The 24,297-nt window shown below is 33.4% G+C and overlaps 1 protein-coding gene and 1 long non-coding RNA gene across 2 annotated transcripts in view; both read right to left on the minus strand.

Annotated features, from left to right (window-relative positions):
- Positions 1–24,297, minus strand: part of LOC139508670 (phosphopentomutase-like) — a gene marked incomplete at its 5' end in the record, with an annotated part of 51,969 nt that overhangs the window by 15,110 nt on the left and 12,562 nt on the right. The window contains 7 exon segments of the mRNA XM_071295989.1: positions 7,985–8,079; positions 8,594–8,691; positions 9,169–9,234; positions 9,532–9,655; positions 9,859–10,028; positions 10,446–10,553; positions 11,773–11,857. Of these exon segments, the coding sequence (XP_071152090.1) occupies positions 7,985–8,079; positions 8,594–8,691; positions 9,169–9,234; positions 9,532–9,655; positions 9,859–10,028; positions 10,446–10,553; positions 11,773–11,857 (746 nt within the window).
- LOC139508671 (uncharacterized) lies at positions 334–5,271 on the minus strand. Its single transcript, XR_011661401.1, has 2 exons — positions 3,462–5,271; positions 334–1,189 (listed from the first exon to the last, which is right to left on the minus strand). It is a non-coding gene; the product is annotated as an uncharacterized lncRNA (long non-coding RNA).

The raw sequence follows: 24,297 nt of genomic DNA on the forward strand, positions 1-24,297 counted from the left end.
AACTATAGTAATGTAGAGAGACTAATGCAAAACAAATTTGATGACTTTCTTCATCAAATAGACCAAATGTTCAAGAATACCAAAGAAGAAATGCAGCATATGACCAACAAGGCCATGGATAAAGTTGACCGAGACATTGCAGCTTTACGTGCTCAGGTCACCCCGCCTCATGTTCAAAGTTTAGGGTCAGGTGATCAAACTCATGTTACCAGGAATTCGTTGGTTGATTTTGACCAACGAATAACTGATTGCAATGGCAGTACATTTAACCCACACATGCAAGGTGAACGTACATCTCAATATTTAGAGCAGGCAACTAGCTCTAACAATATGTTTTCCACCCAAAATGTTTTATTTAACAATAATAACAATGACAGTTTAGCAACTGCTAACAGATGGTCTGGTCCATCCACACTGGCTCCTGGAGTATCTAGTTTGGTAGCTGGTAGATCAAATTCCGGGGTACGTACTCCACATCAGAACCAAACGTCCAAATCAAATATCAATGGGTCCATTAAAATGAAACCGCAATATTATGACGGTACCGAAGATCTTGACGATTATCTGTCTCAATTTGAGATATTAGCAGAGTTGAACGCATGGAATTATGTCACTAAATCCCTGTATTTAGCTGGTAGCCTCAAAGGTGATGCCAGAACCTTGTTGTCTGAACTTTCCCCCATGGAAAGGAAAGATTATCAAAGCTTGGTTCAGATCCTCAATTTAAGGTTTGGATCAATGAACCGAGCTGAGATTTTCAAAGCCAATTTACAGACACGTGTCAAACGTAAGGAAGAGTCTATATCTGAACTGGCACAATCCATTAAGAAGCTCACTCGTCAAGCGTATCCAAATGCGCCACCAGCGCTTATCTTTACTTTGGCAAAGGATCACTTTATAGATGCTTTGCCGGAGTCAGATATGAGGCTCAGAATAAGAGAGGCTCAGAGCAAGGACATTGCTGAAGCTGAAATTTTGGCACTACAGCTTGAGGCCTATAGGGTTGCAGATAAACAGAAGACCAATCGGTATCGTGGTCACCCAATAAATGCATTAGCTACTAATGAGTCAGCTTGTCTTGATGATCCTGAGTCCTTTACAAAGACTTTCATGGATGGTTTCCGCCAGGAAATGAAGTCTTTGACTAATGACATCAAACAAGTTGTCAAATCAGCTCAGAGTTCTCAACCTGGAAAAACAAATGACAATTATAGCAATAATAAACAATGGTCAAATAATTACCAAAATAAGGGTAATTATCAGAACAGGAATAATAACAATGGCTCTGGAAATAATAATAGGAACAATAGTTATAATGGTCAAACTAATAACAATAGCAGGAACCAAAATGGTCGCAATGACCAAAATGGCAATACCGCTCATAATTATGGGCAGGGATACTCGGGAAACCGGGACTTGTCGAACACGGGGGCCGGTGTGAGACAAATGAGTCAGGGCCCAGGATAGTTGCACTTAATATGTCTAAGTTCGGAGATGAGGGTTTATTTGTTTCAACAAAAATACAGGACATTCCTGTTAATATGTTGGTTGACACCGGTGCAAGTGTCACTGTAATTAATAGAAAGATTTTTGAGAAGCTCTCCCTCTCATCTCAGAACTTAGTTACTCCAGTTACTTTAAATTTAGTTACTGCTACTGGAGAAACTTCCGCATTTATTGGAAAATTTAATGTGGAAATAAAAATTGGTAGCCATATCATAACTCATGAAGTTTTGATTGCTGATATACATAATGATGGAATTTTAGGGGTAGATTTTCTTACCCCTAATAACTGTGATGTTTTGTTAAATGAAAGTTGTTTGTCTATAAATGGTGACCGGATACCGTGTTACCATTTTACTGAAAATATGCAACCTACTTTATGTAGGATTGCTGTAGCTCATGATGTTGTTGTACCTCCTGAAGCTGAAGTTATTGTCCCTATTAAAGATTGTTGATTCTCTTGTGAATATTGAAACTGGCATGGTTAGTGCAGTTTCAAAAATTCGTTAACAAGACAGGTCTCTTAGTCTACCTGTAAATGGAGTTATTTCCCTTAGACCAATCCAAAATTAGTTCAGTATGATAAATAAAAGATGTACCCTAGCAGCAATGCCCCAACATGGTTTAAAATTAATGCTCAAAGAATAAAACTAAAGTAGAAATACAATATTTCTTTTTAACTAAAGAAATAATGATTGTGGAAACCTCTAATGTAGAGAATGCTCTCTTAGACGGTACAATCATGGTTGTTCTAGCATTTGATGATTTTATGTTCTAGGTACACAAAATGTATGATGCATTGTTGCACAGCATTAATTCTGGCAACTATATATCAAGTTTATTATATTAACTTTGGTTTTAACATAATTTTGAATGTAGATCATTCAACATATGATTGCTGTAAACATAGAAACCAGTGATTGGTAATTGCTTGTTATTACTAACAGCAATTTGAGTTTATAGAAGCATCCACTGTAGAGAATGTGCTCGTGGAATGTATAAACTTAAAACTAATCATATATGGTCTACATGTAGGCAACTTATGTATGTTATTTAAAGAAACCATAAGTTCAATATTAATGTCTTAATATTCACATATTTTTCATTCTTCATGAGTGACCACATCAATTTCATCAGGATTATGTACAACAGGTGTACATGGCTTATAATTTCAAATTGCGGTACAAGAGAGTACCACTCTATGTGATCAACTTGTGATCTCACTAAAACCCTACTGGCCTAGACTAAGAAGACCCGGAATGAGAAGACAAGAGAAGACTTGGAAGAAAGGAACTTTATGGACTGATAATGTGTTGTTGTTTTTCTATTCATGTATGAAAGTTAACTATAATTAGGAAATATTGTAAACATTTAATATATTGTCATGTTTTTTTTTTTAATATAATTAAATGGTAATGTTGTTAATAGAGTAAGATGGTATATTTTTTTCAATTTTTTTATTGTATATAGTGGTCAGAGGACCATTAATAATGTATATTTTTCTTGTAAAATTTACTACGCAGTCCTGTGGCATCCTTGGCCCTCTACTGTAAATCCTGAAGTTATAGGTTAGGAAGTTAAAAGTTAGGTAATTTAAGGGTACGTGTATGTATATATTGTAAATAATAATTATTGCACATGAGTATGTGTGATAGTGATGGACTATGTGTGTGCAACTGAGAGCATGAACGGTTACATTTTTATTTTTGTGTATAAGTGAATACCTTTCTCAGGTTTTCAAGTTTGAGAAACATTATAGATGGCTATAGGCAAATGTATATATGTATAAAATAGAATTTAATATATTCTACTTGTTAGTCATAACAAGTACAGAGATCTGATAATTTGTGATTGTAGATATTCTTTAACTTATTGTATGGTTGAAAAATAATGTACATATTTATAAATTAATAGTAAGCGCTTAGGCTTGCATAGATGTTAATATATTTTTATCTTACCTTACCATCCAATTGGAGACCAATCCATACTAAGGAGGGGGCAGTGTTGTGCCGGCCAGAAATTGGTTCCTTATTATGTCCTTTTATGATCCATAAATAAGTTAAAATGGTCTCAAATGTTATATTGTTATTATTTATTGTTGTTAAGATATTTCGTTATTCACACCCATGTTAAATCCCATCTGGTTTCATTGTAAGTATCCGTTTGTTTACATCTGATGTTAAAGTACATTTCTGGAATGTCCCCGGAAATTGATTGTTTACATGTCGTTTATGCATGTTGAAGGGACTCCAAAATTAGTAGTTTACGCTTGTTATGCAATAATTATGACTTGATGTTGTAGAAATCATAGAATTGTGTACTTCGATATTGTTTAATTACTTATTCATGTGAATATTAGCTCTCATACTGTAACTTTTAGTCTACTTTCACTTTTAACTTGTCGTTCAGAATGTCCATTTTTGTCGGGACACGAACCACTTCCATTGGGAATTTCACTTACTTTATATTATGTCACGACTTTTATCCTGCATTACTAACTTTGTAATACATTTATTTATCCATCTAGTTGGGTGTGAATCCTTTGTGAAGTCTGAATTATTTGTAATATTGTGCATAAGTGCCCGGAGGATACTTAGAACCACCATCTTTGCGCAAATGAGCACGTTTGCCCGGAGATCGCAAACCGAATTATTTGATTGGTTAATATTATTCTATATATAAAGCGACGTCAGCGTACTCGTGACGTCATTCTTCTCAGTTCACTTTCTTGAGACACGTTCATTTTTAGCCGCATAAAGTTTAACTTTTAAAGTATTTCTTATAATGTCGCAGCAGAATATTTCTTCAGATGTAGCGATGGTACGTTTGCGTAAAAGTTTAATATAATTATGCCTTTTTAGGTATCTTTATTTGAGTGTTTCTATTAAAAGAAACCATTCTTTTACTTTGTTGGCACCGGGAGTCAACTGTAAATTGCACCGGGTGCATTAGTATTTATTTAATAGTTCCGTTTATTGGTCCGTTAGAGAAAAGTTATGAATATAAATTACATTTTATATTTAGATGATTTTACCAATCAACTGATTCGTTTACTGCATTTAAACCGTTTATAGCGGTACTCAAATTTAGCGGTGCTTCCAAGTTTGGATTTGGCGCACCACATCTATTTTCGGTGTATCTGCACCGTATACGGCAAAAATTATATACATTGCTAAGGCAATGCACCTGGATAAGAGATGACCCTATATTACTAAATTGTAAACCTTGGTGCAACAGCAACTCGTTTTTATACTGTCACTTGAACCTCGGGTGCACAGGAACTTTGGGTGTAACTGAACCTTGGTGCAACCGCACCTCATTTATATACCCTAATTAATTGAACCTTGGTGCAACCGCACCTCATTTATATACGGTAACCTAAACCTTAGGTGCAATTGAACCTCAGGTGTTTATGCACCTCACCGGAAATATAGCAAGTTAACTATGAGATTGATAAATCTCATACCTTTTTAAGTTTTATGTATCCTCTTGGGACTTCTTCTGTTTATATAATGTCATACTAGTTTATAGTATAAATATTTACTATTGTTAACCTGCATAAATTCATGTTGTGCCTTAATACCGAAATAAACAGGGTGTGAACTTTTATTAGTTTTATGTCTCTGTAAAGCCTTAACAGTTAGAGTTATAACAACAGATCGAACCCCTTTTAGAAGTATATATTTATATATATACACCTTGATATGTCGTCGTCCTATAAGTGGTCAATGCGCTGACTGGAGATACACGCCTGTGGTGGCGACGCAACACACTATACCTTACCTGGAACATCAGGATTCTTCTGTCTAAAGGAAAGCCAACTCCACCATCCCAGCAATGCACCAATTTCCTTTCCTTTACACTATACCTTACCTGGAACATCAGGATTCTTCTGTCTAAAGGAAAGCCAACTCCACCATCCCAGTAATGCACCAATTTCATTTCCTTTACACTATACCTTACCTGGAACATCAGGATTCTTCTGTCTAAAGGAAAGCCAACTCCACCATCCCAGCAATGCACCAATTTCATTTCCTTTACACTATACCTTACCTGGAACATCAGGATTCTTCTGTCTAAAGGAAAGCCAACTCCACCATCCCAGCAATGCACCAGTTTCATTTCCTTACACTATACCTTACCTGGAACATCAGGATTCTTCTGTCTAAAGGAAAGCCTACTCCACCATCCCAGCAATGCACCAATTTCATTTCCTTTACACTATACCTTACCTGGAACATCAGGATTCTTCTGTCTAAAGGAAAGCCAACTCCACCATCCCAGCAATGCACCAATTTCATTTCCTTTACACTATACCTTACCTGGAACATCAGGATTCTTCTGTCTAAAGGAAAGCCAACTCCACCATCCCAGCAATGCACCAATTTCATTTCCTTTACACTATACCTTACCTGGAACATCAGGATTCTTCTGTCTAAAGGAAAGCCAACTCCACCATCCCAGCAATGCACCAATTTCCTTTCCTTTACACTATACCTTACCTGGAACATCAGGATTCTTCTGTCTAAAGGAAAGCCAACTCCACCATCCCAGTAATGCACCAATTTCATTTCCTTTACACTATACCTTACCTGGAACATCAGGATTCTTCTGTCTAAAGGAAAGCCAACTCCACCATCCCAGCAATGCACCAATTTCATTTCCTTTACACTATACCTTACCTGGAACATCAGGATTCTTCTGTCTAAAGGAAAGCCAACTCCACCATCCCAGCAATGCACCAGTTTCATTTCCTTACACTATACCTTACCTGGAACATCAGGATTCTTCTGTCTAAAGGAAAGCCAACTCCACCATCCCAGCAATGCACCAATTTCATTTCCTTTACACTATACCTTACCTGGAACATCAGGATTCTTCTGTCTAAAGGAAAGCCAACTCCACCATCCCAGCAATGCACCAATTTCATTTCCTTTACACTATACCTTACCTGGAACATCAGGATTCTTCTGTCTAAAGGAAAGCCAACTCCACCATCCCAGCAATGCACCAATTTCATTTCCTTTACACTATACCTTACCTGGAACATCAGGATTCTTCTGTCTAAAGGAAAGCCAACTCCACCATCCCAGCAATGCACCAATTTCATTTCCTTTACACTATACCTTACCTGGAACATCAGGATTCTTCTGTCTAAAGGAAAGCCAACTCCACCATCCCAGCAATGCACCAATTTCATTTCCTTTACACTATACCTTACCTGGAACATCAGGATTCTTCTGTCTAAAGGAAAGCCAACTCCACCATCCCAGCAATGCACCAATTTCATTTCCTTTACACTATACCTTACCTGGAACATCAGGATTCTTCTGTCTAAAGGAAAGCCAACTCCACCATCCCAGCAATGCACCAATTTCATTTCCTTTACACTATACCTTACCTGGAACATCAGGATTCTTCTGTCTAAAGGAAAGCCAACTCCACCATCCCAGCAATGCACCAATTTCATTTCCTTTACACTATACCTTACCTGGAACATCAGGATTCTTCTGTCTAAAGGAAAGCCAACTCCACCATCCCAGCAAGGCACCAATTTCATTTCCTTTACACTATACCTTACCTGGAACATCAGGATTCTTCTGTCTAAAGGAAAGCCAACTCCATCATCCCAGCAATGCACCAATTTCATTTCCTTTACACTATACCTTACCTGGAACATCAGGATTCTTCTGTCTAAAGGAAAGCCAACTCCACCATCCCAGCAATGCACCAATTTCATTTCCTTTACACTATACCTTACCTGGAACATCAGGATTCTTCTGCTTAAAGGAAAGCCAACTCCACCATCCCAGCAATGCACCAATTTCATTTCCTTTACACTATACCTTACCTGGAACATCAGGATTCTTCTGTCTAAAGGAAAGCCAACTCCACCATCCCAGCAATGCACCAATTTCATTTCCTTTACACTATACCTTACCTGGAACATCAGGATTCTTCTGTCTAAAGGAAAGCCAACTCCACCATCCCAGCAATGCACCAATTTCATTTCCTTTACACTATACCTTACCTGGAACATCAGGATTCTTCTGTCTAAAGGAAAGCCAACTCCACCATCCCAGCAATGCACCAATTTCATTTCCTTTACACTATACCTTACCTGGAACATCAGGATTCTTCTGTCTAAAGGAAAGCCAACTCCACCATCCCAGCAATGCACCAATTTCATTTCCTTTACACTATACCTTACCTGGAACATCAGGATTCTTCTGTCTAAAGGAAAGCCAACTCCACCATCCCAGCAATGCACCAATTTCATTTCCTTTACACTATACCTTACCTGGAACATCAGGATTCTTCTGTCTAAAGGAAAGCCAACTCCACCATCCCAGCAATGCGCCAATTTCATTTCCTTTACACTATACCTTACCTGGAACATCAGGATTCTTCTGTCTAAAGGAAAGCCAACTCCACCATCCCAGCAATGCACCAATTTCATTTCCTTTACACTATACCTTACCTGGAACATCAGGATTCTTCTGTCTAAAGGAAAGCCAACTCCACCATCCCAGCAAGGCACCAATTTCATTTCCTGAGAAAATATGCCATTTACCACTGGAAATATCAATAAAGTATTTAATTTACCATTCATCTTTTTGTTTAATTTCAATGGTTAATAGATAAAAAAAGAAAACAATTTAAAAGGGTAGAACAATGTGTTGGTCTCCATTGTCTTGATTTTTGCTTTCTACGTTGGATTTTGTGGTTGAGTGTTTGGTTAGATTCATTGTGGTGTCCAATAGTTTAGAAATTACGGTTGCCTTTTAAGAATGCAGAAAGGCCAGCTGTTTGACTCACGGTCAAAAGAAATAAAACTTTTCTTATGACTCAAGTATTTTTAAACTATAATCAAAATGTATAACTATTTCAATACTGTGGTATACCTAAAAAAACATTTCAACAAGGCACATTTCAGTGTTACAAACGGAAATAAAATATTTAGTACTCATGCAAGCAAAGCAATTCAAGTTCATGAGGTATCAATATTCTTCAACTTTTCCTATAAAATAAAAGCATCCTGATAAAACAATTCATGTGAAGAAGAATGGGGATTGGAAAATTTATTTACCCTTCTAGTTTTTCAGCGATAGCAAGTCTGTCAGCATCAGGGTCATTGGCTAAAATCACACAACTATTGTTAGCATTGGCTGTGTCTATTGCCAGGGACTAAAAATAATCAAAAAGTAATATCTTAATTCACATTTATACATGCATTGGAATTTTATCTTTAAAGAATGGATATGTGTAAATACATTTACTGTGTAAGCATGAATATTTTTTTGGCAAGAGTTGTGTAAACTTCTTCATCATTTGGTGTCTGATGGAGATATTTTTCATTGGCAACCATACCATACAATGATACATAATTATTTTTAACCCCTTTCAATTTTCAAATGTTTTAATGAAGGAATCTGTCAAGATTTTGTGTGGTTTCACTATTTCCTAACCTTTCTGTCCTTTCAAAACTATGTAAAGCAGGAAAAAGAAATATTCAAAAACTAAAACCATAATTTATAGGTTTAGGTAGATTCAACAGTTTGAAATTATGAAATATATTTAAAAGTCAATGTCTCCATATATTTACTTTCTTCTCTTTAACTTAGCTTTTACTACTTTTGTTATCCCACAGTTAAGTCAACTTACTAAAGCTCCTTCACCTTCTTCAGGGTTTGGATATCGTACTGTTGGGAATTCTGGATCTGGCATTATCTGTTGAAAGAAAATTACTTTACAAATATTATGATACAGTAGTAAGACATTAGGAAAGTATATCAAAATCCTTTCAGACTTCATGAAACTGCAGTGATAAATGCATTGTCTCTATGTTGTTGTGCGACTAAACGTTATAAGAAAGTTTATATTAAGAGGAAATACGGCAGCTCCTGAACAATGTTTTTAAAGATATATAGTGGACTCTCATTGTCTCAAATTTTGTTGACTATAGATATTTTGCAATATAGATATTTCAGCGCAGTCCAATCGGTTTCAGATAACAGATATACTGACCTGTTCTACCACAGGGACCGGTTCTTTAACACCAAACACTTTACAGGCCTCTAAAACATAAGGATATCCCACACCATGCATGGCAGTGTATGTAAATGTTACAGATGATTTACTGTTCTGTTCTCTACAATGTATGATAAAACCATACACAATATGCTCAATTTGAATTCTATATACTCAAGTGACTTAGTGTTTTTCTATTTTAGAATTCTTTTATAATTTACTAAATATAAAATGTTAAGAACAGCATTATCAGTTTTGCTCAATATATTTTCTTCCTTAAACAGATTAATTAAACTGTTTGGTTAAAAAAGTTTGTCACTTTACCTGAAATAACACAACTTTTTCAGATCTTCATTATAATGTTTCAAAATATCATTGTAAGGATCCTTCCTTAAAGGACTTTTCTCTACAACTGAGGCATCCCACGAAGTAATCAGTGGCACTAAGTTTTCCTCTATTGACTTTGCTACATGTTTATCAACAGGGGAGATAATCTGAAATTGAAAATGGAAAATAATCCATGTACATGCATAATGTTTTTTTTCTTTTTGATTTTAAATGAAACTTGATAAAAACCTAAAACCTTGCTGTTTCTACTCTCCAAAAAGTTTCATTACATGCACTTTCATGAAAAAATAAATTTTAAGCATAAAACAAAAAATATAACAATGGACTTGTTTTCAAATCATATTTTTCAATAATCTAAGATCACTTTGTAGCATACATCACATCACCACATGAATAATGTCACAATATTAAAACCTCAAAAGTCTATCTATTACTTATATAAAAACAAAGAGAAGCTTGTTTCTATATCAAATTTGTCTCCCAAAAAGAAATATTGATATTTTTTACACAAGTGGAACAAAGTATGATATTATGACAGATCCTAAATTATAAATAACTGAGACCTGAGATCCATTACTTCCATAGACTTTGTAACCATTGTCTTCCTTAGGATTATGTGAGGCTGTAACCATGATTCCACAATCTGCTTTACAATATATCACAGCATACGCCTGGAAATGAACAACGTAAACATCATTAACATGTCATTCAATTATTAGTCAAACTAATACTTTTTTTTGAAAAATTTAAAATCCAAACTGTATAATAAAGGGAAGTTTTTTGTGTGTTCTCTTTCTTTGTTTTTTTTAAACTTTTTTTTAATTTCATGAAATATTTACTTTCAATTCTGTTTTGTATTATAAAATAAATTGAGATATTTGCTAATTATCAATATTTGAAAGAAGACCTATTGGTTAGAATATTTGACAACCAATTTTTATTACGAATAATGTCGAAGTCAGGTGAACCTAAAATAGCTTACAGATATGGATATTACATGCAATGATTCTTTAAACCAAATACAATTGTCCTATTTCAATGTATTCATAAAAACTGGAACACCCTCTGAGATCACCAGAAAGTTATGCGTTCAATCATTGTCAAAGTCAAACACAAGACTTTAAAATTGGTATGTTCTGCTTCTCCATTTTGCAAGCAACATTTTTAAGAGCAAGAACAAAGACTGGTTGGCTCAAATACAGAATAATTTGGGTAGCATGTCTTTCTGTATATTGTTACTAGTTATTTTTAAATATGCTTAGCATGTGTCTAGTACAAAGCAGGGTTCATATTCATATGACATTTATATATTATATAAGGGAGATGACAAAGAAAATGCCTCTAATTTTTTTAAACATGAAATGCTTGTACAAATGTATTTATACATATTATTATTTTTAGGAACATAAGAATACAGCATTTTTGAAACCAATTGATTTCACAATTATCATGGTGAAAGTTAAACAAATCAAGATCAAATAATGTGTAGAATATTAACAACAAGAATGCGTCCATTTTACACAGATGCCCTACTCACACTATCATTTTGTATGTACCATGGTCCGTGAAACTGGGGTCAAAACTTTAATTTGGCATAAAAATTAAAATAATAGGGAATACGTGTAATAAGTTTCTTGTCTATTGGATTTCAATTTCATCAAAAACTACTTTGATTAAAAACTTTAACATAAAAAGGGACAGACGGACGACCAGCAGGACAAACAGATGCACAGACCTGAAAACATAGTGCCCCTAGGTTTGGCATAAAAATAGCAATGGGGTTTTAATTATTTTCAATGTTTATCCTATTCATCTTAAAGTAATGCAACAGTCTGGATATTGTTTCAACTTTTAAGTAATTTAATTACAGTCCAATTTAGTATTACTTACCACATAAGGAGTAGGACAAACTCTGGAATAGAGGTAGACAGGTACTTCTGCATTAATAAACACTGTCGCTGTCAACCAGGCAAATCTATAACACAAAGTGAACACATAAACATCTTTAAAAGTAATATAAACCTTGATAAACACTATCGCTGTGAACCAGGCAAATCTATAACACAAAGTCAACACATAAATATCTTAACAAGTAATATAAACCTTGATAAACACTGTTGCTGTCAACCAGGCAAATCTATAACACATAGTAAACACATAAACATCTTAACTAGTAATATAAACCTTGATAAACACTGTCGCTGTCAACCAGGCAAATCTATAACACAAAGTCAACACATAAATATCTTAACAAGTAATATAAACCTTGATAAACACTGTCGCTGTCAACCAGGCAAATCTATAACACAAAGTCAACACATAAATATCTTAACTATTAATATAAACCTTGATAAACACTGTTGCTGTCAACCAGGCAAATCTATAACACAAAGTCAACACATAAATATCTTAACAAGTAATATAAACCTTGATAAACACTGTCGCTGTCAACCAGGCAAATCTATAACACAAAGTCAACACATAAATATCTTAACTAGTAATATAAACCTTGATAAACACTGTCGCTGTCAACCAGGCAAATCTATAACACAAAGTCAACACATAAATATCTTAACTATTAATATAAACCTTGATAAACACTGTTGCTGTCAACCAGGCAAATCTATAACACAAAGTCAACACATAAATATCTTAACTATTAATATAAACCTTGATAAACACTGTTGCTGTCAACCAGGCAAATCTATAACACAAAGTCAACACATAAATATCTTAACAAGTAATATAAACCTTGATAAACACTGTCGCTGTCAACCAGGCAAATCTATAACACAAAGTCAACACATAAATATCTTAACTAGTAATATAAACCTTGATAAACACTGTCGCTGTCAACCAGGCAAATCTATAACACAAAGTCAACACATAAATATCTTAACTATTAATATAAACCTTGATAAACACTGTTGCTGTCAACCAGGCAAATCTATAACACAAAGTCAACACATAAATATCTTAACTAGTAATATAAACCTTGATAAACACTGTCGCTGTCAACCAGGCAAATCTATAACACAAAGTCAACACATAAATATCTTAACAAGTAATATAAACCTTGATAAACACTGTCGCTGTCAACCAGGCAAATCTATAACACAAAGTCAACACATAAATATCTTAACAAGTAATATAAACCTTGATAAACACTGTTGCTGTCAACCAGGCAAATCTATAACACAAAGTCAACACATAAATATCTTAACAAGTAATATAAACCTTGATAAACACTGTTGCTGTCAACCAGGCAAATCTATAACACAAAGTCAACACATAAATATCTTAACTAGTAATATAAACCTTGATAAACACTGTCGCTGTCAACCAGGCAAATCTATAACACAAAGTCAACACATAAATATCTTAACAAGTAATATAAACCTTGATAAACACTGTTGCTGTCAACCAGGCAAATCTATAACACAAAGTCAACACATAAATATCTTAACTAGTAATATAAACCTTGATAAACACTGTTGCTGTCAACCAGGCAAATCTATAACACATAGTAAACACATAAATATCTTAACAAGTAATATAAACCTTGATAAACACTGTTGCTGTGAACCAGGCAAATCTATAACACAAAGTCAACACATAAATATCTTAACTAGTAATATAAACCTTGATAAACACTGTCGCTGTGAACCAGGCAAATCTATAACACAAAGTCAACACATAAATATCTTAACTAGTAATATAAACCTTGATAAACACTGTTGCTGTCAACCAGGCAAATCTATAACACAAAGTCAACACATAAATATCTTAACAAGTAATATAAACCTTGATAAACACTGTTGCTGTCAACCAGGCAAATCTATAACACAAAGTCAACACATAAATATCTTAACAAGTAATATAAACCTTGATAAACACTATCACTGTCAACCAGGCAAATCTATAACACAAAGTCAACACATAAATATCTTAACAAGTAATATAAACCTTGATAAACACTGTCGCTGTGAACCAGGCAAATCTATAACACAAAGTCAACACATTAATATCTTAACAAGTAATATAAACCTTGATAAACACTGTTGCTGTCAACCAGGCAAATCTATAACACAAAGTCAACACATAAATATCTTAACTATTAATATAAACCTTGATAAACACTGTTGCTGTCAACCAGGCAAATCTATAACACAAAGTAAACACATAAATATCTTAACTAGTAATATAAACCTTGATAAACACTGTTGCTGTCAACCAGGCAAATCTACAGTGAAACCTGTCCAAACCGAACACCCACGGGACTTTGCGTTTTGTTCGGTTTTCACAGGTGTTCGGATTGTAGAGGTAGACGGAAGTCGACACCAAAATAATTTTGGCAGGAATAATAGGTGACACAACAGACGACAGTTTATTTTTGTGTTGATTTAGATGTAAATGTAAAAATAAAAGAAGATAAAAGAAAGACGTTTTTCTACATTTTTGTTTATAAATCAAACGCCACTCCGTCAATCACGCTCGTCGTTGGGAGATGTCCGACGTGGAGCGATTTTGCTTTTTATAATTATTTTCTCCGTTAATTCACTGACCAATTCAGATTCACAGTCACTGTCAAATGACGATTCCGTAGTCGAATCGGGAACGTCATTGTACACACGAGTTCTCGGACTAAACTGGTCACCCGCTGATTGATACTTCGGCACACGGTAACAGTGAAACAGCAGCAGGGGTCCAGTTTATTCTCTGACTTTATTGCTAAATAGCTAACGGAAGTCTTCGGGAGCATTCGAATCAAATATATATATAGGGCCTCTAAAGGGAATCCAGCAATCGAAATCCATTGACCTTGTTGTGTTGCACTTCTTAATCTGGTGAAAGGCTTTAAAACTATTATTTAATTAAACAGTTTAGCTACAGAATGGCAGTTTCGATTTTGTGGCCGTAATTATTTGAGTAAGGTGCATTTAATTGATCTAAGGGAAAGTACCTTTCTTGTCATTATCGGCGATGGGGGTAGCTGACCTGTTTAACGTTTCTTTACAAAAAGATCACTTTATACATGGACACAGACATGCTAATTAGTTTGTAATAACAACTCACAAGTTCATTAAACCTTCGGGGATACTCTGCCATCCTGTGTTTGTTTAATTAAATCATACAAATAATTAATTACATTTTATTGTTTTGATTGGTATTGATCGATTTTGACAGGTAATTTTTAGATACAAATTTACTAACGAGCCTTCAAAAAGCGTTCGGAATTCGGTGTTGACAGGGTTCGGTTTTTTCAGGTTAGATTAACGTTAATTGATAGGGAAATTTTGTGGGACTTTGAAAATTGTTCGGTTTAAACTGAAATTCGGTTTTATCAGGGTTCGGTTTACCCAGGTTTCACTGTATAACACAAAGTCAACACATAAATATCTTAACAAGTAATATAAACCTTGATAAACACTGTTGCTGTCAACCAGGCAAATCTATAACACAAAGTCAACACATAAATATCTTAACAAGTAATATAAACCTTGATAAACACTGTTGCTGTCAACCAGGCAAATCTATAACACAAAGTCAACACATAAATATCTTAACAAGTAATATAAACCTTGATAAACACTGTTGCTGTCAACCAGGCAAATCTATAACACAAAGTCAACACATAAATATCTTAACTAGTAATATAAACCTTGATAAACACTGTTGCTGTGAACAGGCAAATCTATAACACAAAGTCAACACATAAATATCTTAACAAGTAATATAAACCTTGATAAACACTGTTGCTGTCAACCAGGCAAATCTATAACACAAAGTCAACACATAAATATCTTAACAAGTAATATAAACCTTGATAAACACTGTCGCTGTCAACCAGGCAAATCTATAACACAAAGTCAACACATAAATATCTTAACAAGTAATATAAACCTTGATAAACACTGTTGCTGTCAACCAGGCAAATCTATAACACAAAGTCAACACATAAATATCTTTAAAAGTAATATAAACCTTGATAAACACTGTCGCTGTCAACCAGGCAAATCTGTAACACAAAGTCAACACATAAATATCTTAACAAGTAATATAAACCTTGATAAACACTGTTGCTGTGAACAGGCAAATCTATAACACAAAGTCAACACATAAATATCTTAACAAGTAATATAAACCTTGATAAACACTGTTGCTGTGAACAGGCAAATCTATAACACATAGTAAACACATAAATATCTTAACTAGTAATATAAACCTTGATAAACACTGTCGCTGTCAACCAGGCAAATCTATAACACAAAGTCAACACATAAATATCTTAACAAGTAATATAAACCTTGATAAACACTGTTGCTGTCAACCAAGCAAATCTATAACACAAAGTCAACATATAAATATCTTAACTATTAATATAAACCTTGATAAACACTGTTGCTGTCAACCAGGCAAATCTATAACACAAAGTCAACACATAAATATCTTAACTAGTAATATAAACCTTGATAAACACTATCGCTGTCAACCAGGCAAATCTATAACACAAAGTCAACACATAAACATCTTAAAAAGTAATATAAACCTTGATAAACACTGTCACTGTCAACCAGGCAAATCTATAACACAAAGTCAACACATAAATATCTTAACTAGTAATATAAACCTTGATAAACACTGTTGCTGTCAACCAGGCAAATCTATAACACAAAGTCAACACATAAATATCTTAACAAGTAATATAAACCTTGATAAACACTGTCGCTGTCAACCAGGCAAATCTATAACACAAAGTCAACACATAAATATCTTAACTAGTAATATAAACCTTGATAAACACTGTCGCTGTCAACCAGGCAAATCTATAACACAAAGTCAACACATAAATATCTTAACTAGTAATATAAACCTTGATAAACACTGTTGCTGTCAACCAGGCAAATCTATAACACAAAGTCAACACATAAATATCTTAACAAGTAATATAAACCTTGATAAACACTGTCGCTGTCAACCAGGCAAATCTATTACACATAGTGAACACATAAATATCTTAACAAGTAATATAAACCTTGATAAACACTGTCGCTGTCAACCAGGCAAATCTATAACACAAAGTCAACACATAAATATCTTAACTAGTAATATAAACCTTGATAAACACTGTTGCTGTCAACCAGGCAAATCTATAACACAAAGTCAACACATAAATATCTTAACTAGTAATATAAACCTTGATAAACACTGTTGCTGTCAACCAGGCAAATCTATAACACAAAGTCAACACATAAATATCTTAACAAGTAATATAAACCTTGATAAACACTGTTGCTGTGAACCAGGCAAATCTATAACACAAAGTCAACACATAAATATCTTAACAAGTAATATAAACCTTGATAAACACTGTCGCTGTGAACCAGGCAAATCTATAACACAAAGTCAACACATAAATATCTTAACAAGTAATATAAACCTTGATAAACACTGTCGCTGTCAACCAGGCAAATCTATAACACAAAGTCAACACATAAATATCTTAACTAGTAATATAAACCTTGATAAACACTGTCGCTGTCAACCAGGCAAATCTATAACACAAAGTCAACACATAAATATCTTAACAAGTAATATAAACCTTGATAAACACTGTTGCTGTGAACAGGCAAATCTATAACACAAAGTCAACACATAAATATCTTAACAAGTAATATAAACCTTGATAAACACTGTCGCTGTGAACCAGGCAAATCTATAACACAAAGTCAACACATAATTATCTTAACAAGTAATATCAACCTTGATAAACACTGTTGCTGTCAACCAGGCAAATCTGTAACACAAAGTCAACACATAAATATCTTAACTAGTAATATAAACCTTGATAAACACTATCGCTGTCAACCAGGCAAATCTATAACACAAAGTCAACACATAAACATCTTAAAAAGTAATATAAACCTTGATAAACACTGTCACTGTCAACCAGGCAAATCTATAACACAAAGTCAACACATAAATATCTTAACTAGTAATATAAACCTTGATAAACACTGTTGCTGTCAACCAGGCAAATCTATAACACAAAGTCAACACATAAATATCTTAACAAGTAATATAAACCTTGATAAACACTGTCGCTGTCAACCAGGCAAATCTATAACACAAAGTCAACACATAAATATCTTAACTAGTAATATAAACCTTGATAAACACTGTCGCTGTCAACCAGGCAAATCTATAACACAAAGTCAACACATAAATATCTTAACTAGTAATATAAACCTTGATAAACACTGTTGCTGTCAACCAGGCAAATCTATAACACAAAGTCAACACATAAATATCTTAACAAGTAATATAAACCTTGATAAACACTGTCGCTGTCAACCAGGCAAATCTATTACACATAGTGAACACATAAATATCTTAACAAGTAATATAAACCTTGATAAACACTGTCGCTGTCAACCAGGCAAATCTATAACACAAAGTCAACACATAAATATCTTAACTAGTAATATAAACCTTGATAAACACTGTTGCTGTCAACCAGGCAAATCTATAACACAAAGTCAACACATAAATATCTTAACTAGTAATATAAACCTTGATAAACACTGTTGCTGTCAACCAGGCAAATCTATAACACAAAGTCAACACATAAATATCTTAACAAGTAATATAAACCTTGATAAACACTGTTGCTGTGAACCAGGCAAATCTATAACACAAAGTCAACACATAAATATCTTAACAAGTAATATAAACCTTGATAAACACTGTCGCTGTGAACCAGGCAAATCTATAACACAAAGTCAACACATAAATATCTTAACAAGTAATATAAACCTTGATAAACACTGTCGCTGTCAACCAGGCAAATCTATAACACAAAGTCAACACATAAATATCTTAACTAGTAATATAAACCTTGATAAACACTGTTGCTGTCAACCAGGCAAATCTATAACACAAAGTCAACACATAAATATCTTAACAAGTAATATAAACCTTGATAAACACTGTTGCTGTGAACAGGCAAATCTATAACACAAAGTCAACACATAAATATCTTAACAAGTAATATAAACCTTGATAAACACTGTCGCTGTGAACCAGGCAAATCTATAACACAAAGTCAACACATAATTATCTTAACAAGTAATATCAACCTTGATAAACACTGTTGCTGTCAACCAGGCAAATCTGTAACACAAAGTCAACACATAAATATCTTAAAAAGTAATATAAACCTTGATAAACACTGTTGCTGTCAACCAGGCAAATCTATAACACAAAGTCAACACATAAATATCTTAACTAGTAATATAAACCTTGATAAACACTGTCGCTGTGAACCAGGCAAATCTATAACACAAAGTAAACACATAAATATCTTAACAAGTAATATAAACCTTGATAAACACTGTTGCTGTCAACCAGGCAAATCTGTAACACATAGTCAACACATAAATATCTTAAAAAGTAATATAAAATTTGATAAACACTGTTGCTGTGAACCAGGCAAATCTATAACACAAAGTCAACACATAAATATCTTAACTAGTAATATAAACCTTGATAAACACTGTTGCTGTCAACCAGGCAAATCTATTAACATAGTGAACACATAAATATCTTAACAAGTAATATAAACCTTGATAAACACTGTCGCTGTCAACCAGGCAAATCTATAACACAAAGTCAACACATAAATATCTTAACAAGTAATATAAACCTTGATAAACACTGTTGCTGTGAACCAGGCAAATCTATAACACATAGTAAACACATAAATATCTTAACAAGTAATATAAACCTTGATAAACACTGTCGCTGTCAACCAGGCAAATCTATAACACAAAGTCAACACATAAATATCTTAACAAGTAATATAAACCTTGATAAACACTGTCGCTGTCAACCAGGCAAATCTATAACACGAAGTCAACACATAAATATCTTAACAAGTAATATAAACCTTGATAAACACTGTTGCTGTCAACCAGGCAAATCTATAACACAAAGTCAACACATAAATATCTTAACAAGTAATATAAACCTTGATAAACACTGTCGCTGTCAACCAGGCAAATCTATAACACAAAGTCAACACATAAATATCTTAACAAGTAATATAAACCTTGATAAACACTGTCGCTGTCAACCAGGCAAATCTATAACACAAAGTCAACACATAAATATCTTAACAAGTAATATAAACCTTGATAAACACTGTTGCTGTCAACCAGGCAAATCTATAACACAAAGTCAACACATAAATATCTTAACAAGTAATATAAACCTTGATAAACACTGTTGCTGTGAACAGGCAAATCTATAACACAAAGTCAACACATAAATATCTTAACAAGTAATATAAACCTTGATAAACACTGTTGCTGTCAACCAGGCAAATCTATAACACAAAGTCAACACATAAATATCTTAACTATTAATATAAACCTTGATAAACACTGTTGCTGTCAACCAGGCAAATCTATAACACAAAGTCAACACATAAATATCTTAACAAGTAATATAAACCTTGATAAACACTGTTGCTGTCAACCAGGCAAATCTATAACACAAAGTCAACACATAAATATCTTAACAAGTAATATAAACCTTGATAAACACTGTCGCTGTGAACCAGGCAAATCTATAACACATAGTAAACACATAAATATCTTAACAAGTAATATAAACCTTGATAAACACTGTTGCTGTGAACCAGGCAAATCTATAACACAAAGTCAACACATAAATATCTTAACTAGTAATATAAACCTTGATAAACACTGTTGCTGTCAACCAGGCAAATCTATAACACAAAGTCAACACATAAATATCTTAACAAGTAATATAAACCTTGATAAACACTATCGCTGTCAACCAGGCAAATCTATAACACAAAGTCAACACATAAATATCTTAACAAGTAATATAAACCTTGATAAACACTGTTGCTGTGAACAGGCAAATCTATAACACAAAGTCAACACATAAATATCTTAACAAGTAATATAAACCTTGATAAACACTGTCGCTGTGAACCAGGCAAATCTATAACACAAAGTCAACACATAAATATCTTAACAAGTAATATAAACCTTGATAAACACTGTCGCTGTCAACCAGGCAAATCTATAACACAAAGTCAACACATAAATATCTTAACAAGTAATATAAACCTTGATAAACACTGTCGCTGTGAACCAGGCAAATCTATAACACAAAGTCAACACATAAATATCTTAACAAGTAATATAAACCTTGATAAACACTGTTGCTGTCAACCAGGCAAATCTATAACACAAAGTCAACACATAAATATCTTTACAAGTAATATAAACCTTGATAAACACTGTCGCTGTCAACCAGGCAAATCTATAACACAAAGTCAACTCATAAATATCTTAACAAGTAATATAAACCTTGATAAACACTGTCGCTGTCAACCAGGCAAATCTATAACACAAAGTCAACACATAAATATCTTAACAAGTAATATAAACCTTGATAAACACTGTCGCTGTCAACCAGGCAAATCTATAACACAAAGTCAACACATAAATATCTTAACTAGTAATATAAACCTTGATAAACACTGTCGCTGTCAACCAGGCAAATCTATAACACAAAGTCAACACATAAATATCTTAACAAGTAATATAAACCTTGATAAACACTGTTGCTGTGAACAGGCAAATCTATAACACAAAGTCAACACATAAATATCTTAACAAGTAATATAAACCTTGATAAACACTGTCGCTGTGAACCAGGCAAATCTATAACACAAAGTCAACACATAAATATCTTAACAAGTAATATAAACCTTGATAAACACTGTTGCTGTCAACCAGGCAAATCTGTACACAAAGTCAACACATAAATATCTTAAAAAGTAATATAAACCTTGATAAACACTGTTGCTGTCAACCAGGCAAATCTATAACACAAAGTCAACACATAAATATCTTAACTAGTAATATAAACCTTGATAAACACTGTCGCTGTGAACCAGGCAAATCTATAACACAAAGTAAACACATAAATATCTTAACAAGTAATATAAACCTTGATAAACACTGTCACTGTCAACCAGGCAAATCTGTAACACATAGTCAACACATAAATATCTTAAAAAGTAATATAAACCTTGATAAACACTGTTGCTGTGAACCAGGCAAATCTATAACACAAAGTCAACACATAAATATCTTAACTAGTAATATAAACCTTGATAAACACTGTTGCTGTCAACCAGGCAAATCTATTAACATAGTGAACACATAAATATCTTAACAAGTAATATAAACCTTGATAAACACTGTCGCTGTCAACCAGGCAAATCTATAACACAAAGTCAACACATAAATATCTTAACAAGTAATATAAACCTTGATAAACACTGTTGCTGTGAACCAGGCAAATCTATAACACATAGTAAACACATAAATATCTTAACAAGTAATATAAACCTTGATAAACACTGTCGCTGTCAACCAGGCAAATCTATAACACAAAGTCAACACATAAATATCTTAACAAGTAATATAAACCTTGATAAACACTGTTGCTGTCAACCAGGCAAATCTATAACACAAAGTCAACACATAAATATCTTAACTAGTAATATAAACCTTGATAAACACTGTTGCTGTGAACCAGGCAAATCTATAACACAAAGTCAACACATAAATATCTTAACAAGTAATATAAACCTTGATAAACACTGTCGCTGTCAACCAGGCAAATCTATAACACAAAGTCAACACATAAATATCTTAACAAGTAATATAAACCTTGATAAACACTATCACTGTCAACCAGGCAAATCTATAACACAAAGTCAACACATAAATATCTTAACTAGTAATATAAACCTTGATAAACACTGTTGCTGTCAACCAGGCAAATCTATAACACAAAGTCAACACATAAATATCTTAACAAGTAATATAAACCTTGATAAACACTGTCGCTGTGAACCAGGCAAATCTATAACACAAACTAAACACATAAATATCTTAACAAGTAATATAAACCTTGATAAACACTGTTGCTGTCAACCAGGCAAATCTATAACACATAGTAAACACATAAATATCTTAACAAGTAATATAAACCTTGATAAACACTGTTGCTGTCAACCAGGCAAATCTATAACACAAAGTCAACACATAAATATCTTAACTAGTAATATAAACCTTGATAAACACTGTTGCTGTGAACCAGGCAAATCTATAACACAAAGTCAACACATAAATATCTTAACTAGTAATATAAACCTTGATAAACACTGTCGCTGTCAACCAGGCAAATCTATAACACAAAGTCAACACATAAATATCTTAACAAGTAATATAAACCTTGATAAACATTGTTGCTGTCAACCAGGCAAATCTATAACACAAAGTCAACACATAAATATCTTAACAAGTAATATAAACCTTGATAAACACTGTCGCTGTCAACCAGGCAAATCTATAACACAAAGTCAACACATAAATATCTTAACAAGTAATATAAACCTTGATAAACACTGTCGCTGTGAACCAGGCAAATCTATAACACAAAGTCAACACATAAATATCTTAACTAGTAATATAAACCTTGATAAACACTGTTGCTGTCAACCAGGCAAATCTATAACACAAAGTCAACACATAAACATCTTAACAAGTAATATAAACCTTGATAAACACTGTTGCTGTCAACCAGGCAAATCTATAACACAAAGTCAACACATAAATATCTTAACAAGTAATATAAACCTTGATAAACACTGTCGCTGTCAACCAGGCAAATCTATAACACAAAGTCAACACATAAATATCTTAACAAGTAATATAAACCTTGATAAACACTGTTGCTGTCAACCAGGCAAATCTATAACACAAAGTCAACACATAAATATCTTAACAAGTAATATAAACCTTGATAAACACTGTCGCTGTCAACCAGGCCAATCTATAACACAAAGTCAACACATAAATATCTTAACAAGTAATATAAACCTTGATAAACACTGTCGCTGTCAACCAGGCAAATCTATAACACAAAGTCAACACATAAATATCTTAACAAGTAATATAAACCTTGATAAACACTGTTGCTGTGAACCAGGCAAATCTATAACACAAAGTCAACACATAAATATCTTAACAAGTAATATAAACCTTGATAAACACTGTTGCTGTGAACAGGCAAATCTATAACACAAAGTCAACACATAAATATCTTAACAAGTAATATAAACCTTGATAAACACTGTTGCTGTCAACCAGGCAAATCTATAACACAAAGTCAACACATAAATATCTTAACTATTAATATAAACCTTGATAAACACTGTTGCTGTGAACCAGGCAAATCTATAGCACAAAGTCAACACATAAATATCTTAACAAGTAATATAAACCTTGATAAACACTGTTG

The sequence above is a fragment of the Mytilus edulis genome, unplaced genomic scaffold (assembly GCF_963676685.1).
Source record: "Mytilus edulis unplaced genomic scaffold, xbMytEdul2.2 SCAFFOLD_207, whole genome shotgun sequence".
Lineage (NCBI taxonomy): Eukaryota > Metazoa > Mollusca > Bivalvia > Mytilida > Mytilidae > Mytilus > Mytilus edulis.